Source organism: Drosophila montana, unplaced genomic scaffold (assembly GCF_035044405.1).
Source record: "Drosophila montana isolate Dmon_TW-CO22-7 unplaced genomic scaffold, ASM3504440v1 contig_1455_1, whole genome shotgun sequence".
In the NCBI taxonomy this organism is placed as follows: Eukaryota; Metazoa; Arthropoda; class Insecta; order Diptera; family Drosophilidae; genus Drosophila; species Drosophila montana.
The window spans coordinates 450884-469392 of NW_026996406.1; the positions used below are offsets into that span (position 1 = coordinate 450884).

Consider the following 18509-nt stretch of genomic DNA (forward strand, 5'->3'; position numbering starts at 1 on the left):
AACTATCGATCAGTATGTCCCAGAATCTGAAATATGGATTCCCTTCACCGATATCCCGCCGTTTTGATTTCGATCAAATCACTAAAGACAAGAGCTACACCCAATTCTTCAAGATCCGAGTATGAGAAACTTCCCTCGTTATCGATAACTATCGATACTAAGGACTAAGGACAAGAGCTACTCCCATTTTTCCTCCCTCTTGATAACTATCGATCATCATGCCCCAAAATCGATAGTTGGGGAAGGAAGGTTCCGTCAAAATATATTATTGAAAAATCTGGTTTTTGGGCTGGGAAACGGAACTGATGGAACGTCCCCTCAAAATCTAATATTGTTATTAAAGAATACGTTTTTTAAAGGGCAACCTTTCGTCGGGCATGCACAACTGGAGGAACACTCTTGTTTTTATTATGCTTTTCCTTTGCTCCGTGTTCCTGTTTTCTCGTTTTTGGCTTTTGCTTTTGGCTTTTGCCTTGGAGCGCGCACAGATTTTCTATCTATATATGCCATGCATAAGTTTTATGCCATTTTGCGTAGCCGTACAAATATAGCCCCCGAAAAAGCAACCGTTTCGATAACAGCCCGAAGGCATTTTATTTTTATGGCCCACCTCCCACCCTCTATCCCCCCTCCCTCCACCTCTCCATTCCCCACACCTCAACTACTAGCAGAACAGCTGTCGCCAATGTCGCCAGTTGCCAGTTGCCAAATGCTGGCGACAAACTCTCGCGACTTATTTTTTTGGCACGAAGCGCAAAGACAAAAAAGTATCTTTTTGGCTCAAAATTAAATGAAAACATATATGCTACACACACACATACACACACACACACACACGCACAGAGAGAGATACACACACAGTTAAAGTACTTTCGTCTTATAAAGAAAATCTCCTTAAGTAACACAGATTTCGCGCCGCGGCCTAGCGACAAGATGCAAACGTCGCGAAGACATAGCCATAGACGAAGGGGGGCAGGGGGCGTGGCACAGCGCCAAGCAATGAAAATTGAAGACAACCGCAGAGCGGCGCATTTAATTTTAGATTTATGTACAGGGTGCTGCTGCTGCTGCTCTGCTGCTGCTCTCGCTGCTGCGGCAGGTGGCAAATGTCTAAAACAACGGGATCTGAATAAAGGTAAGCCCTCCCCGACTACACCCCAGTTTTACCTAGCCATTCCTAAGACTTTTCACAGCCAACTACAGTGGTAGCCCAGCCAATACTAGCAAAGAATAATATTTTGGCCATAGATCTATATTAGGCCAAGTCTTTTGACCATGAACCTCTCACATTCATAGTTAGAACTCTAGCCAAAAATGTGAAGCACATGCTTGTTACCAAATTCCTAGTAATTGCCTTTATTTTGTTAATACTAAGTCTCAGTTGGCATATTAAACAGGATCTGAATAAGGTTAAGCCTTCCCTTCCCACAAGTTAGGCTTTTCCTAGTCTTTCCAAAACCAGAAAATATCCAATTCTGGTGACAGGGACATTCCAGCCGATTCTAAGGACAACATTTTGGCCATGATTTTGATCTGATATGGCAAAGATATGTATTAAGCCAAGTCTGTTGACCATGAACATCTCACATTCAGAGTTGGAACTCTGCCCAAAACTTTTGTTAGCATATTTCTGTTAACAAATTCCTAGTAAATGCCTTAATTTTCTTAATACTAATTTGATTTAAATGTCCTTTAAGGTCAAGAGCATCTACATAAAGGTTCGCCTTTCCCAACTATCCCCCTTCCCCCAAGCTCTGCCTAGTCTTTCCAAAACAAGAGGGATTTCTTTCTTAATTCGAATTTTTTCTTCAACTTTTCCTCAGCTATTTTTTCTATATTCCCCCACCCGAATATTTCCCAAAGTAATGAAAATCGGGAGCACCCCTTATGCGAGACATCGGCGCCTCCGCAAATGCCGCCGTAGCTCGTTCCCTGGCGACACTTTTTCCCCAGTTGCCGTCGGTTGTCGAGTTTGTTGATGTGTTTTTTCTCGACGATTTCTCAACAATTCTCAACCGATTCTCAACCGATTCTCGGTTGCCGTCGCGTGGGTTATTTCGAATCGAGTCGCAGTTCACACTTTATGCGACTTTTTAAGATTTGGTATGCAACTAAATAGAAATATATTTTTAGAGCACATTTTTACCTCTCTTTCCTTTGCGCTCTCGCTTTTCGCTTTCCTTTGTTGACAATTTTCCACTTTTTTGATTCAATTATTTGAATTTTTTTTTTTGTATTTTGATGTCGCGCTTGATTTGAGCCAAATATTTGATTGGCTGCTTAAAAATATATTAGCACCTTTTTTTTTTTTATTTATTTTTTACTATTGTTGTGGCTGTTGTACCGTAACGCGTGCGCTTTGAATACTTCTTTGGAAGAAATACAAATTTTTATTTCAACACATTTTCAATCATATATTCTTTTTTGCCTTGGCTCAGTTGTGTGCGTGTGTGTGTGCGAGGGAGGGGGAGGGGGGGGAGGGGGGGGGGGGCTAATCTGGCTCGTTTATCAACTCATCAAAGGGCAGTCAAAATGCCAACATGAAAATAAACGCAATTTCTATGCGCTCTGCATGCGAGCTGACATAAAGAGAGCGGGGGGGAGAGCGGGGGAGAGGGGCAGAGAGCATAAAGGACACAGCGCTTCAAAGTGTAAGGGTATAACGGATAGTGTGCGTGCGTGTGAGTGTACAGTGAAAGCACGCTTGAGCGAACAGGTAACAAAATAATATTAATGAAATTTATACTAGAAGCAGGAGACTCGCAAATAAGAATTTATTTTTCAGAAAAATAATTTGGTTAAAAGAAATTCACGACCTTGACTAGATTTTCAACAACCTTTGTACTAAAAGAAACTCTTCAAACAGGAAGTTAGCTGTGCCTAGGAGCTTTCACTGTAGTTGTTTATGGCCACTACGTTACGTATACGCAACGTGTGCAAATGGCAATACACAAGGGACGACGCTGCGAGTACGTGATGGAGCGGCTAAGGATATGGACGAGCGGGGGGGGGGGGGGGGGGGACGAAGAGAAGCGGCACACACACAACAAGCTAGCGAGAGAGAGCCGTCGATGACTATTTGCTGCGTACGGAGGGGGGAGGGGTAAGCCAAAGGCTAGAGAGGTGGGGGGGGGTTGTGCTTTTTCCTCGCTGGGTATACACAAAAATTGTTTCAATTCTGTGCGTTAACAACGACAACAACAACAAACGGCAAACGGCAAATTGAAAACCAACAATTTTTGTGTGTCACGCATTAAAATGTGCTCCTTTTGGCCCGCCACTGGCCGCCATGTTGTTGTTGTTGTTCTTGTTGCTGTTGTAGTGCCGTAATTTTATTTTTTCTGCTGAAAATCGCCAACAGCCACAGCAACAGCAACAACAACAACAACAACAACAACAAACAGCAGCAGTAGCAATGGCAACTGCAACAACAACAACAACTAGAGAACCAAAATCAAGTACGTTCACACAGAATTTTCATGCGGTGTGTGTGTGTGTGTGTGCGCGTTTATATGTATTTGTGCCCGCCGCTGATTTCTGTTTTTGTCGCTCACAGCCAAACGGCTCGGCCTGGGCTCAGTTGGCCAGGCAAAAATTGTGTTGTGTGTTGTGTTGTGTTTTTTTTTTTTATGTTATTCTTGTTCTTATTGTTGCTGTCGTTGACTTTTCGTCTGGCCTGGGGCCTGGCTAATGCTTTACGAAAAATTATTTTTTTATGGCTTTTTTGGCGAAAAAAACGCAGTTTATATTTTTAAACGACGCTGGTGTGGTAACTGTTGTTGTTGCAGCACAGAACGCACGAAAACTGGCACACACACGCACACATATACACAGACATACACAAGCGTGTGCACGTTAAAATGTCGTCTAACATACGAACTGCTGCTGCTGTGACTACGACTGCGACGTCGACGTACGCGTAGTAGTTGAGTTGAACAAATCAAAAAACGTGAAAAACGTTGCGACTGCGAGACTGGCGACGGCTATGACGGCGAGAGTGTGTGTGGCAGAAGCAGAAGTGTTGCAATCACGACGGTAGAACAACGACTCAGCCAACACACGAGCGCAGCAACGCGACCAACTGGGCCCCCACAAAGCAGCGGCGGCAGCAGCGACGCCAGCAGCGCCATTCGTTTGACATTCGGCTATTGGCTGCACGCTCGTTTCTGTTCTCTTGCGCTCCCTTTCTTTTTGGCGCTCTTTTTGTGTGAGCGTACGAAACGTAACGAGGGATGCAATGCACGTGCGAGAGCATATATCTGTGTGTGTGTGTGTGTGTGTGTGTGTGTGTGTGTGAAAAAGATTACAATAAACACATTTTAGCGATATTACATATTTGGCCTATTTATTAAGCAGCAGCGGTAGCAGCAACAACAACAACAAAAACTCTCGTGCTTTAAACTCCCACACTCTTGCTCTCACTCTCGCTCCTACTCTCTCACGCGATTAGAGTTGTGACGCTGGCAGCGACGCTGACGTTCATGCACGCTATGGCTGGCCAAGCAAACACAGTTATGTTTGCCGCTGCTGCTGCGTGCGTTTATTTTATTTTTTTAAATTTTGTTGTTTTTTTTTTTTTGATTCTTCGCTTATTGTGCAATGAGCCATGGCGACTTAATTGCTTTTCGTTTGGGCTTTTGGCTTCTATAAAAGTAACAACAACAGTTTTATTTTCTCTTTGCGCTACGCTGCACTTCAAATACTTTTTGTTGTTGCTGCTGCTGCTGCCGCGATTCTGCCGCTGCTGCCGCTGTCGTTCTATCTGTCATGGCAAAGGCGCATAAATAACGCGCTGATAAAAACTGGGCGAAGGGCGTGCACACAGACAAACGTATGCACGTAATTGTGGCCAGCGCTTTTATCAACTTTACGTAGTTTTGACTTTTTTTTGTAAAGCTCTTGATTACATAAGCGGCCGCAACGCTGAAAATCTGTCTGGGAACGCCGAACTGCCGGACGTGTGTGTGTGCGAAGTTGGCAAATTTGAATTTTTCAGCATACACAGCGAGAAGACAGCGAGAAAAACAATCATGATAATTAAATTGAGTTCACTGATGCGTATACTTAACATTAAATTCAAAGCAGCGTCGGCAGCAGCAGCAGTAGCAGCAGCAGCAATAGCAGCGCGCTCAACAAAAGCTTCCTGCCGCTCGACGCGACGCTCGTGGGGCACGTCGTCGCCTAAAAACGGTTTTAATTTATAAAAAAAAAGAACCTTCAACTGACTCGAGTGAAGACGTCGCCGTCGTATCGCTATTTGTGGGGGTGGCGCTGTGGGCGCTCCACGTTTTTACTGTTGTTGTATTAGCGACTACAAATATTATATAGGTTAACATTTTGCTTGTATCCCGCGTGCTTTCTGCCAGAGCGGGAGAGCGACATGCAAATGTGGGCCGCATATCTAGCACTCACTCACTCCCAACCCCACACGATAGCATTGTAAACACAAAAAATCAAAGCCACTTTTTGCTCTTAAGTGCAAAAATCATGGGAGACGAGCAGCCAACCCCAATGCAGCAGCGGCAGCGGCAGCTTTTGTTCGGCTCTCTTTCGCGCTCTTACGCAGCCCAAGCGCCTGTCGGCTGCGTTGAGCACGAGAGCGCAAGCTTTAACATGTGCGTGGGCGACAGGAAGCAGTTCCTATTTGAACTAGTATGCCAGCAACCGTAAATAGAGCAAATGTCGTCTTGCGTGAGTTATGCCTCGCTCTCTCTCTTTCACTCTTTTCCCCACTGCCTGTGTGTAAGGTTCTCTAGCCTGTTCACTCTTCCTGGTTGTTTATTATTGGGTAATAAGGGTATCAAAGTTATGCAGAAGTATGTGTAACAAACAGTGGGAGACATTTGTGACCCAATAAGTCGCAAGTCATAATTTCGACGATCTTTAATTTTACGTAATGGGCTAAAACCAAAACGTTTTACTTAGTTAAAAATAAAAACAAAAATCAAATATAAAGTAATTAAGAGACATACCAATTGGATATTACGCAAGTTAGAGCATAGCTTAGCCACTTATTCTACGCTAAAAGCTCTTGATAAATTTGCTAAGTCGTCAAGTAACAAAAAAAAAAACAACGGAAAAACTCTAGAGAATAAATCACAAATCAGCGGCGAGCCTAACCTAGGCCCAGTAGTCCCGCCCCGTCTGGCAGGCCCCCAGCGGTGAACACTGTTAAATGGACCGCGAAATGTAAGCGGCGCGTATCATGTGAAAGAAGTTTTAATGGGTCAGCAGCCAAGAGTTTGGTATGGAGAGTCGACAGAGTCGACCTTAAAACGCATTAGCAACAGTCGGATAAATCGTAATAATTTTATTAGCAAACATGAAAAGCGGACCCAGGGCGCCTAACTGGCCAGTTAGTGTTTCGAAAGGTGTTGCCACCACTTTAGAAGTTCACAAAATCCAATAAGAAAACGTAGCGCAGATAGAGAGAGAGAGAGAGAGAGAAGGAGAGAACAAGAGAGCGAGCGAGTATTTGAGAGACGTGACAAGTGCAGGCGCGCTCAAGGTAAATGCGTTGCTGCTGCAGCCGACGGCGACGCGTCGCCAACATGCAAGATCAACTGAGCCGAATGGCCAAAAACGAGCGAGAGTGAGAGGCAGAGAGCGAACAGCGCGCAACGAAATGCCAAGCAAAAGAAAAACCACGCGCGAGTGACAATCAGACAGCAACGCACACGAACACACACACATACACACACGTACACACAAACGTACAAATGCCCAGTTGGATGCTGGCAGCCACCGGTCGGTCTAGCGTCAAGTGTTGACTAATACCCGTTTTAACCAGCAGAGTTAGAGCCAAAGCAAAGAACCTTTCCCCCTCCCCCATCGCTTGTTTGACATACTGACCCAATTCCCGGTTTCGATTTTCTGGTTTTTCTTACAAATACACGTTTTCCGCTGCATGCACACACACACACACACACAGAGACAGACACACGAGAGGTGCGTGTGTTCTGCTGGAAAAACAAGTTGCATGCATAGAATTTTCGCCACCGCCAACTAAACTACCAATTGCGCTTATTCCCAAAAAAATATACATATATATATAACAATATTAAAGCAGCTCCCCCCGTTGACCCACACTTACCGTTATACGCAGCGTTACGTTATGTCTTGTTGCTTGAAGAGAGATTCTTGTTGCTGTTGCATTCGCACACACACACAAATACAATTCGGGAGATGGGACGCGTTCTTGATACGTTACGGAGTTACGTTACTTTAGTTTTTTTTTTTTTTTTGCTTTTATTACTCAATGCGTAAAAGACGGTTAAAGTTTGACGGATGCGCGACGGTTAACGGTTAATGTTGTTAATTGGTGGTTTGAGTGTGTTGTTCTTGTTTGTTGTTGTTTTCTTATGTTGCGTTCCGATTTGAAGTTGAAATTACACTATTTTATTTTTATTTTTATACTACTAGAGATCTTACTTCCTACGAATCACAATTACAAGTGAATATGAGACCCCTCCGAAAATAACGACAGTTCCACATGCAAATGAAATTCTAAGCACCGACTACTGTATGTCCTCCAATAATAACACACAAACTCTATCTTACACACGCTCGAACATTTCAAAAATCACACATGTACGTACATAAGTGTGTATGTGTGTGTGTGTGTGTGTGCATGTGTTTGTTGCAGCACATGCAGCGCGCGTCGTCTATAAAAAGGTACCGCAATCACCGCTGAGGGGAAATCAACACGCACAAACACTTTTCCGCACCGAAATTTTCATGTGACGTAACAATTTTTGGCTTTTTTTCAATTCACACGAAATTGACTAATTAACTAAACTGGCCAACGGGATCGTTTCTGATATATGTAACGGTGATTTTCAATTCAAATTTTATCAAAGAGAATGACAACGAACCCACACGGCACAGCACGGATTTATTTTTAACGTAAATAATGATTTGGTTGTAGTGTTGGGTTGTACATCAGTGTGCGTGAGTGTTGGAAATTGTGGCCAGTAGCAGATGTCGCCGAATGTCGCTGTTACAGCTACTAGTCCAATGTTATGGTTAGTATGCTGTTCACGGCACATGCAAGCAAAGCGCGATGCAATTGTAAAGTTGACCTGAAAATGAAATTATATTAGAAAAAGCTATAACCAAATCGATTTAATTATAGTTATTTATGTAATAATAATGACGATCATATATAATTTAAACAAAAGCAATACTGAAAAACGGTTCTGTTAACAGAATGTTATCGGAATGCGAGCGAACAGCTGACTGCTGTTGCTTGTGCAGCCTGGCAGAGGTGAGCTGTTATTGGCTTCTGATTAGTGCTGCCAGCTTTTTTAGCGGCAAAACAAGCTAGTTTTGGGAAACAAAGGTGAAGAGGCCATATGTATATTAATTTTAAAAAAAATTTAAGGAAATAATAATAATAATTAATAAAATAAAACTTTTTTAAAGTAATGTTTACTCCTATATATATCAATTGAGAATTGCAAGCATTTTGATAAATAAACCAAGATCTTTAAGCCTTCGAATTGTCATTATAATGTACAAAAAAACATAAAAAATTGGAATTTGACAGTTCCTGCTGACAGTTATATATAAATATACACTTTCACCATAAAAGGCCAAATCTGACGGGAAACGTGCGAGTCTGGCAGCACTGCTGCTGTTACTTAAATGTTAACCAACAGCTATCTGTGGATTTATTTGCAAGCTGCGACTGTGAAACGCAATTTATTCGACTAAATATAAATGAAAATGTGTTTTTGTTTGGTTTTAAGTAAAAACACAGCGATTCGTTAGCGCGCGCAGTTAATAAGAGACAATGTTAATAACAGCAGCGCTGTTAAGCGAACAGCTGTTGTCTGTTAATTTAACATTGGCTACTAAGAAACAAAATAAGAAAACAACGCAGTTTGCAACGTTTAGAAAAGAACGCCTACAAATGCTCTAAGTGGCTGCGATAAAGACTTGCAACGAACATGTCGCTGGTGGATCATGACTCATGGTATGCGGTAAAACCTGTGTGTGTGTGCAGTAATTCTTTCAATAGCCCGCCTCCGATTGCAGGGACATCGAGTTTGAGGGCTGCGAACGCTTGCGACATCAGATTCTGGTGCTCCTCAATCAGCGGCGGCAGCTGGACGGCACAGCCGCCGCGCCGGAATACGTGCGACTGACGAGCAGCATTGAGGCCAGCCTGGAGCAGTTGCGCAAAGATGTGAGTCACCTGAAAGTGGCGCTGGACAACGACATTCTCTGGGAGCTGCGTCCGGCCGAGGAGCTGCAGCGGCGTCGCATCAACTACGACAAGCTCGCATCGCAGCTGCGCGAAGCCGATGCCAAATTCACGAGCAGCACACGCGCCGACCAGCTGCCGGCTAGCTCGAGCTCTGTGTGGCAGAATGCAGCCGCCGCGGCTCCAGGTCGGCCGCAAGATGTGGTTGGGCTAAGGCAACAGCAGGAAGCGATTCTAGAGCATCAGAATCGTGGCTTGGAGGTGCTGTCGGCCACCATATCACGGCAGCGCAATCTGGCCACGCAGCTGGGCAACGAGGTGGAGGACCAAAACAACATCTTGGACAATCTGGCCAATACCATGGATCGCGTGGAGACGGGCGTGCAGCGCGAGACGCACAGCATCAGCCAGGTGAACAGACGCGACACCACCTGGGGCTACTGGCTGCTCATAATAGCGCTCTTCGTGGCCATAATTGTGGTGGTCCTTCTGTAGGCCAAGGCCAATTCTCAACCTATACACATACCTATATAGATATATATATAATTATACAGGTGTTCTATGTTATATGTGCAGCCTCTCTGCAATTTCCATTTTCCAAAGATGTTTCTGGAGCGGAATAATGTAAAGTTGTCTGTCCGTCTGTTTCCATGCCAGCTTATCTCCTTTATGGATATAGATATGGATCGTAGAGCTATATCCTAAGCTTCCCATTTGTTGTGTTGCTTTCAAAGATATTTTCAACTGCAAGCTTCATTGAGCTTCAGATAACAATAAATTAACATCTTAATACTATATTATATAGAATATATCAGTTATATGGAAACTGTAAAGATTATTTTCTATATCTCTGCAAGGGCATTTAATATTCGGCTGTCCGAAGATAACTGTTTTATCTACTTTTATTTACAAAATTGTACTATGGAAATCTGTTTAATAAATGTTCGGAAAAGACCCGAGTCTTACCTGTCTACGCATCCTCCAGGATCCTCCACTTTTTCCCCTATTAGATCGTGCAACATCCTCGTTTTCCAACAGGTTTATTTCGTTAGATCTCGCCGGCAGGTTTTAAATTACATATACGGTTTACAAGATTATCTACTTAAGCCAAATCGGATGCGTAGGGCACATTGGCCAGATGGCCGATGGCGCCTACGGACAGCTTGGAGCCGGCAACCTTTTTGGCAGCCGCCTGCACCTGATCCAACGAGATGCCATCGATGGCACCCACCAAAGCCTCGGCTTCCAAAACGGTTCGGGTAAGCGCCGCCTGCTGGCCAATCTGCCGGATCAGGCCGCTGTCGGAGGAGTAGTCGGAGATGACGCGTGCCTTGAGCAGCGCCTTGCCGCGTGCCACATCCTTGTCGGAGACGGAGCCGGACTTGAGAGCGCGCACCAGAAACTCAACCGCTTTGCCAATATCCTTGCTATCGGCGGAGGCCACAAAGCCAAAGAGACCAGCATCCGAGTAGCTTCTGTTGAGCGCCTTGTATGCAACGGGCGCATCGCTGGCGCAGCTGACAGCCTCGCCGAAGGCCCCGGCCGACTTGCCACGCTTGGTGGCAGCGCCGCCGCCAACTGCCTGCTCGAGGATGGCAAATGCCAGCGCTTCCTTGATGTTGCTGGCGGCGCCACCTTCGCCGGCAACAGCCACAACGGCACGATGTCCGGCCGTGTCCTTGCGCGCATCGCCGCCAAAATAGCTGGCGCTGCTCTTGCTGCCGGTGCCGCCGCCGCCGCCGCTGGGGAAGTTCAGGGTCTGGGCAAAGCCCGACAGCAGATTATTCTCAACACCGACGCCAACAACGGCTGCGCTGCCGGCCGAAAAGGTGTTGGCCACATAGTGCAGAAGGCTCTCGCTGGAGATGTTGCCCAACTGGAATCGGGGTATATAGATGGAGTTGCCCAGGCCGCGACGGAAGGCGGCCTTGTGGACCAGCTCGATGGCGCGTTCCTGCAATATGAGTTCAAGAGTTGTTGCGAATTGTTGTACAACAATTTATTTAAATGATGCACACACACCTCCCTTGAGACGGCATCCAGCTGATTGTGCAGAGTTTTGGCATTGCCCTTCAGCTCCCAGGGCTTGAAGGCGGGCTGCAGCAGATCCTGCAGATAATGCAGACCGGTCTCCACATTATCCGAGGTCGTCTCAACGGTATAGCCAACCAATTCGCGATCACCCCAGGTGGTCAAGGTGCCGCCCACCTGCTGAATGTGGCGGGCAATCGCAAATGCCGAGGATCTCTGCGTGCTCAGGCTGCCAGCCAGACGCAGCAGATGCGAGGCGCCCAGCGTGTCGTACGCCTCATTGCGGGAGCCGGCGCTGCAAGCAGGCAATTAGTTGTAGTTGGACCATGCCGTGGTCAAGACTTACCGCAACACAATCGAGACACGGGAAACGGGCACCGAGGCGTCGGCTGTGGCTACGACCAGCTTGTTCTCCAGAACGTTGACATTGATGGGTGAAGTGTCGCCGACGAGGCGTGGGCAGGTGGCATAACCGCGTTTCTAGCCAAACACAAACAAAATTGTAACTTTAACTTTTACGTAACACGATTTGGGCCAAGCGTAAAAATTCGCATCGATTGACAATTTGTTGGTTAAGTTGCTGGCGAGCAGCATTAATGATATAAGTACTTACAGCGATAGCGCGCAAGAGATGCGTCTTGTTTGCGTTGCAGGCCATTGCGTTGGTTTTTCAACTTATTTGCGTTGCCTTTTAACAAATTTTATCACAATAAATCGCAGCGAGCGATGACAATTTTTCTCCACCCGTTCGTTCCCACAAATTAGTGATGTGCGCCAGAGTCAAACTATCGATTTTGCGCATTACACGATTAATCGATGAATCGCTGCAACTGGTCACATTTTTTTTATGTTGCTCATTAGTTAGAAAATATTTTACTTTATTCTTTTAGATATTATTTATTACAACGTTTAAACTATCATTTCCAGGTCGCGCGCATAGCTGAGCACCTGCTCGGCCAGCTCCTCGGATGGCAGCAGCTCCTTGGGCTTGATGCTTCGATCGGTGAAACTATAATTTCCATTGCTTTCCAGCTTCCATTGACGCTTCTCGCCAAATGCTTTGATCTCGTCGGGAACACGGAGATTCAGACGCTTGGCGGCATCCTTGGCCGATATCTTCTCATAGGACATCTCAATGCAGGCGCCAATTTCATCGCGCACCGTCTCCACTAGCAGATCCATAAAATAGTTGTACACCTCGGCGGGCATCGAGGATTTGGCCTGAAATATCTTATTGTAGCGTCCCTCCATGATGTACTGCTCCAGCGCCAGTATGGGCCGTATAAACTGATTGTGCTGTATTATATCAACCGAGAGCAGCTCCAGTTCTGTGTGAAAGTCGGATACACGATTGCCGGAAAGCAGGTAGAGCAGATTGAGGCCCAGCAATTTATATTTGCTGTCCGATTCGCCAATGATCTTGGCATAGTCGTAGTAATAGCACTTCAGCTGGGACATGTAGCGCTCGAAGGCGAGCAGATCCTTGTTCAGCACGCTGTGCTCCACGGCAATTTCCAGCACGGAGCGCGCCAGCAAAAGCTGCTTTTTCGAGTTCTGCGCATCGCCGCCGTCTGTGGGCAGAAAGGACATTTTGACCAGCGCCACTTTGAGCTGATCCAGCAGTTGGCCGCACTTGGGCGTATTTGGCGGCCGCTTGGTCCATTCGGCGGTTAGTTCCTTGTATAACGCCTCTACTGTTGCCATTTTTATTAAATGTTTAATTATTGCAGGAAACAAAACACAATTGCGAGCTGAGAATGATTTTCGCTTTTGCTCTTCCTCTTATCTTGCCATTCACTGTAAGACTACTTCGGTTGTTTCGACAACTCTATTTGTATATCGCAATTCACAACGATAGTATCGATTAATGCAGACGCCAATGCATATGCTAGCTGCATTTCGAAATCTCACATTCACGGAAGAGCTTAACGCAAATCGCATTAAAAATGGCTGATGACAAAAACATTTGGGACGATAGCCTACTGATCAAGGCCTACGATGACTCTGTCAACTTGGCTCGCGAGACGCTGGCGCGTCGCATCGCCGATTCGACCAACACGCGTGAGGGAAATGGGGCTGAGAACGACAATAAAACTGACCCGGCCTCAACGTCAGAGCCAGATTTGGAGCAGGAAGAGGAAGAGCAGGAGCGCGTTTTCAAGGTGGGCGAATTTGTGCGGGCCACCTACACTGATGGCTTGGACTACGAGGCTACAGTGGTGTCCATTGACAAGAGTGCAGGCACCTGCGTGCTGCGCTATGTGGGCTATGAAAACGAACAGGAGGTGCTGCTAGCCGATCTATTGCCGACCTGGGGCAACAAGGCGCGTCGCGAACAAATACTCTTCGCCAAGCGTTCGGAGGCCGAGGAGGGTCAGCAGGAGCAGCGTGCCAAGAGCGTTAAAAAGTCCGTGGCCAAGGGCAAGCATACGGCTGGCGCACGTCCACCGGGTCCATCACCTGGCTTGGTTATGCCGCCGATGCCTCTAGTGCCGCCCATGTTTACACCTGCCGGTGGCATGGACGGGGAGCCGGAGCAGGACTTTGTGGCCATGTTGACGGCCTGGTACATGTCGGGCTACTACACGGGGCTCTATCAGGGCAGAAAGGAGACCAGCGCCAAGAAGAAGACATCCAAGAAATAATTACAAATATCTCATAGACTCTGTCTTAGGCATTAAGAATAAATATTGTGTTAAGTAAATGGACATATATACATATATATCTAAATATCTGCATTTCCTCATAAGTTACCGTTTTTGAAAGTTAAGTAAATTCACATTTACATACATATACATATATATATTTCTGCATTCAAACATTCACAGGCAGAATGAAAATACATATGTACATACACACATGTAAATGACATACATACATAAATATAAGCCCACACATTTACTTATGTATATACACGTATTGCCACATGCATACAAAGCTGCACTAAAGCTCTGAGCCAATAATTGATCAGCAGTTTATAAACATCACTTTTCGCCCACAGAAAAACTTAAATCTTTTCCCACTAATTTACATATTAACTATGTAAATGTACGTTTTTAAAACTCAGATTAAGTCAATCGCACAAAAAACAAACAGTTACCATCAACAGCTGTTTTCCCAATAAGTAATCGCGTTCGATATTTAAAGCTATCGTTCGATACATTTTGTTATCGATGCCAAGCTACGAAAATGCCGTCGAGTCGAGGTCTACGTAAGAAATGCAATGATTTTTTTTTTGAAATAAACTCGAAAATAAAGCTTAATTTGCAGCACAGGATCGTTTAGTAGACTTTGGCGATGGCCATCAGCCCATTGTACTGCAGTACAGGTGCGCCAAGAGGTACTACAAGTGCAAAAACTATGACGCAAGTCCGGGCTTGAATTGGATCGAGTTCTGCGTCCACCACGAGGGTGTTCTCAATTTTTCCTCGAATCCCAGGCAGCTGATTTTAAACGCCGTCTTCGATGCGGCGGAAGGTGAACAGTTCTTCCCCGTCAACTATCAGGTAGGCCGAAAGTTGCTTTTCAAATATCTGGCGGCAACTAAAATCCTATGAACTCAGTGCGGCAGTCATGTGGACAGTTTCCTGGTGCGCGCCTGCAAGCCCGCGCTGGACAAGTTCTTCAGCCGTGGCCTTAAAATAAGAGTCGCCACGGGCGCTGAGCTCTATTTGAGCGTGTGGTTCAATGTGGCCGACAACCAGAGGAATCAAATTTCACCTGCGTTCGTCATTTCTCAGGTAAACATATCTATATACTGGCAGGTAAAGTAAGGTCTTACCTGGACAGAGTCAAAATCAGTATCTGACTCCTTATATATTACATTTTGTAGAGCTTTGAATCGGGTTTGAAACCGATCGGATTTTACCCTTACAAGCTATATTGCTTGCCAAGCCTTGTGGATTTTCCGAAACGCATGAAACATATTCTCAATGAATTTTCACAATAACTTTTAAAAATGATTTTGCAGCCCTTCGGTTAAAAATTGTATAATACAAACAAAGTCCTATCCTCTCTCCCCGCCTCCTCTGCCAGCCTTCTCTTCCCGCCTCCTTACCCCGCATCCTCTTACCGCCTCCTCTTCCCGCCTCCTCTCCCCGCCTTCTCTTCCCGCCTCCTCTCCCCGCCTCCTCTCCCCGCCTTCTCTCCCCGCCTCCTCTCCCCGCCTTCTCTTCCCTCCTTCTCTCTCCGCCTCCTCTCCCCGCCTCCTTACCCCGCATCCTCTTCTCGGATCCTCTTCCCGCCTCCTCTGTTCCTTAATAATCAATTAGGATAACAATTCTTATCTCAATCTTGTCTCATGTTAATCAGCCCGTTCTTTATCTGACGACCTCACATTTCGCCAGGTTATAGATCGCCTCCTGGGTCGTCTGGAGCATTATAATGGCGTACACGGTGTGCTCAATCTGAGCAACTTTAGTGCCAATCCGTATTTTAAGCACTTTGAGGTTAGGCTCTCGAATTCGGGCACTTTCCATTTGGTCTGCTCAACGATCAACAACAACGACGATCGACGTCGTGCCATAAAAGGCTTTTGTCTAGCCCATAATCAGCTATCCGATCTGGGACCGCTGCGAATCTTTGGTGACATTGACTACGGTCTGCTGGATCTCACCGGCAATATGGTGAGCTTTTGTTTAACTCTGCAATTCCTTAACTAAACCAAAGTTTTTGTGATTGCAGTTAACCTCAGCTAAGCGCCTTTGCAGCGACTTGCAACGCTTTCGTGCCAAGCATCTAAATCTGGCTAATAATCCCATTACCAAATCGGCCAAATATCCCGACTGCTTAAAGCCATTGATGGGCAACTTTGAGATTGTGGTAAGCTACATGCTGCGGCTCTTAAATGTGGCCTTAAGGGATATATGAAAGTGTACACTTTTCCTGCCCTTTTAGGACGGCGTGCCCTTTGACAAGCTGTACAAGATGTACACGCCGCTCAACTATGAGATCGATGTGGAGTGCGATGGCGTGCGTATTGACTGGAGCAACAAATCGAAGCTGGCCCAGTTTAAGGACAGCAAGGATTGGCATGCATTTTTGGTAGGCCATGGATGAATACGCAAATAATATGTAAATTAAAGTAAACTCTTTGTGAACAGATACCCGATCCGGAGCACGAATTTGCTAGGGAGGATCTCTTTGACTATTTCTTCATTTTGGTTTCCAGCGAGCTGAGCGAATTCTATCCCTGCTACTACAAGGTGAGCTGGATGAGCTCGATATCGAGCTGGACACGTTCTCAACGCTTCCTATTAACCTTTTGTAGTACGACGGCGGCGAGCATCGGTTTCTGGTGCGCGATTGCTACGATCAGATCGAGCATCTGGTGCACAATTGCAATCTGGAGATGAAAATACCGCAACTGAATTCGAATTATCAGCGCTCGATTGCCTACTATCTGCGCATGAATGTGAGCACACTGAAGCAGGGTCATGTTGAGCCGAAGCAGTGCATCGAGGAGGCACTGCAGAAGCGCTTCAATGCCATCAATCGTGTGCTCAATCTGGACCAGTTCCACAACACCGATGTCCTGGAGAACGTACATGTGTGCATGACCTCGGCCAAGATACTCAACAGCATTTTGCGAATGGCCTCGCGTAAATTTCTCGGCAACTGCGTTGATTTGCGACTGTGCAACAATAAGATTCTGGGCCTCAACAATTTGCGCACATTGTCGCTGCTGAACGGGCTGCAGGCCCTGGACTTGGGTCAGAACTGGATAGATGATATGTCGGCGATTAGTGCGCTTGGCGAGGTGCCGCTGAAATCGTTGCGTCTGCACGGCAATTCCCTGTGCCGCAAGTACAGTCTGCCCAGCGCATATATTCGCGCCGCAAAGGAGATATGCCCCGGTCTGCAGCGGCTGGACGATGTCGATCTGAGCAGCAGGCCAGGTCTGGCGACGCAAAAGGATTTCCTCTGCGATCCGGCTGCCTACGAGCTGACCGGCGATCTATTTCTTTGCCAGTTTCTGCGTGAATTCGAGCTATCCGATCGGCGCATCAATCTGAGCCGCTTTTACACCGACAGCTCCATATTCACATTGACCTGCAGCTATGACATCCGACGTTGCCATCCCGTGAAGCCCAGCAACGAGCTGTGCAAGCGCATCAACAAGTACAACTACTTTAGCCGCAATCTCTTGAAGAACTCACGCGACACCTGCCGCGTCCACGTGGGCAGCCACGATATAATGCTGGTGCTCATGCAGCTGCCGGAGGTAACGCACGACTATGTCTCGCTGCAGACGGATGTGATGCACTATGACGACCAAATGGCCATTATCTATGTGAACGGAGTGCTGCACGACGGCTCCGATTTATTGCTGGCCTTCAGCCGGCAGTTTGTGCTCAAAGTGGATGCCACCGGGCTGGTAAGTTGCTCCTTAAACCAAGCTCTTGCCTGCTTGCTCATCGTTATTTATTTTTTAGGGCATTGGCAAAAAGGCGCGCAGCATGAAGATCATCAACGAGCGTTTCAATATCATGAATCCGTCGCCGAAGCAGCAGCGCGATGCCTTCAAGTTCGTTGAGCTGCCCATGGATCAGGAGCTGTCAATGCCAGAGGCGGAGGACACGGTGGATGTCAAGGAGCACAAGCTCTACATATTCCAGGAGATAACCGGACTGCGACCCAAATGGTGCACACGCATTGTGCAGGAAGAGGCCAACTGGGATTTCCAGCTGGCGCTCGAGCAGTTCCTGCGCATGGAGACGGCCAACGAGCTGCCGGACGACGCATTTCTCTAACTAACTAAAGTTTCCTTCTTTTATCAGCAGCGCAAATGACGCAGGCAAGCATCAAGTGCTTTGCCCTTATAAATTAACACTCGATTATGTCAATAATCAACGAATCGAACCAAAACCGATATCAACAATTACGCAGGCGAACAACAGTTTTTTTTTGTTTTGTGATTTCCCTGAGTGCCTGGCAAATCAATAGTTGTTGCTTATTTTCTTTTATAACTGTAACCAAAATAATCTCTGTGATTAATTGTAAAACAAGACTGAAATCTCAGTTCACAATTTGTATTTCCATTGTTTCCTTATCAGCTTAACATTATAACTAATTTATATACATACATATATATGGCACTAGTTGCTGCATTATCATTTCCAAGGCGCGCTCGTAACGGGCATTTAGGATCTGGGCATGTCGCGACATGTCCCTGTCAAAGCGCTTATCAGGCCACCTGCTGCTGCTGCTGCTGCTGCAGCTGACAGAGAGCACTGCGTCCGTTTGTCGCCTCTGCTATAAACTCTCGTGC

General features: G+C 46.2%; 6 protein-coding genes across 11 annotated transcripts in view; 3 read left to right on the forward strand and 3 right to left on the reverse strand.

The window, feature by feature from the left end:
- Window positions 1-7504, reverse strand: part of bol (boule) — a 29876-nt gene extending 22372 nt beyond the window's left edge. The window contains exon 1 of one of the 6 annotated variants that reach the window (XM_064685502.1): window positions 7094-7504. The gene's annotated coding sequence lies outside the window, so the exon portion shown is untranslated. The remainder of the gene's footprint in view (window positions 1-7093) is intronic. The other 5 variants (XM_064685511.1, XM_064685519.1, XM_064685536.1 and 2 more) reach the window with 5 other exon arrangements.
- A 1332-nt stretch (window positions 7505-8836) lies between these two features.
- On the forward strand, window positions 8837-10190 carry Syx8 (syntaxin 8). The gene is made up of 2 exons (XM_064687694.1): window positions 8837-8977; window positions 9040-10190. The coding sequence occupies exons 1-2, from the start codon at window positions 8952-8954 to the stop codon at window positions 9701-9703; spliced, it is 690 nt and encodes a 229-aa protein (XP_064543764.1). The 5' UTR covers window positions 8837-8951; the 3' UTR covers window positions 9704-10190.
- Window positions 10191-10232: 42 nt separating this feature from the next.
- LOC135432145 (cytochrome b-c1 complex subunit 2, mitochondrial) lies at window positions 10233-12015 on the reverse strand. The gene is made up of 4 exons (XM_064687657.1): window positions 11853-12015; window positions 11586-11719; window positions 11231-11534; window positions 10233-11162 (listed from the first exon to the last, which is right to left on the reverse strand). The coding sequence occupies exons 1-4, from the start codon at window positions 11895-11897 to the stop codon at window positions 10311-10313; spliced, it is 1335 nt and encodes a 444-aa protein (XP_064543727.1). The 5' UTR covers window positions 11898-12015; the 3' UTR covers window positions 10233-10310.
- Window positions 12016-12096: 81 nt separating this feature from the next.
- On the reverse strand, window positions 12097-13043 carry Rpn12 (regulatory particle non-ATPase 12). Its single transcript, XM_064687670.1, has one exon. The coding sequence runs from the start codon at window positions 12941-12943 to the stop codon at window positions 12149-12151; it is 795 nt and encodes a 264-aa protein (XP_064543740.1). The 5' UTR covers window positions 12944-13043; the 3' UTR covers window positions 12097-12148.
- Window positions 13044-13101: 58 nt separating this feature from the next.
- Smn (survival motor neuron) lies at window positions 13102-13969 on the forward strand. The gene has a single exon (XM_064687682.1). The coding sequence runs from the start codon at window positions 13186-13188 to the stop codon at window positions 13882-13884; it is 699 nt and encodes a 232-aa protein (XP_064543752.1). The 5' UTR covers window positions 13102-13185; the 3' UTR covers window positions 13885-13969.
- A 459-nt stretch (window positions 13970-14428) lies between these two features.
- Window positions 14429-18327, forward strand: nxf2 (nuclear RNA export factor 2). The gene is made up of 9 exons (XM_064687982.1): window positions 14429-14450; window positions 14507-14745; window positions 14803-14979; window positions 15586-15864; window positions 15923-16060; window positions 16136-16282; window positions 16342-16443; window positions 16509-17615; window positions 17674-18327. The coding sequence occupies exons 1-9, from the start codon at window positions 14429-14431 to the stop codon at window positions 17989-17991; spliced, it is 2529 nt and encodes an 842-aa protein (XP_064544052.1). The 3' UTR covers window positions 17992-18327.
- Window positions 18328-18509: the final 182 nt, after the last annotated feature.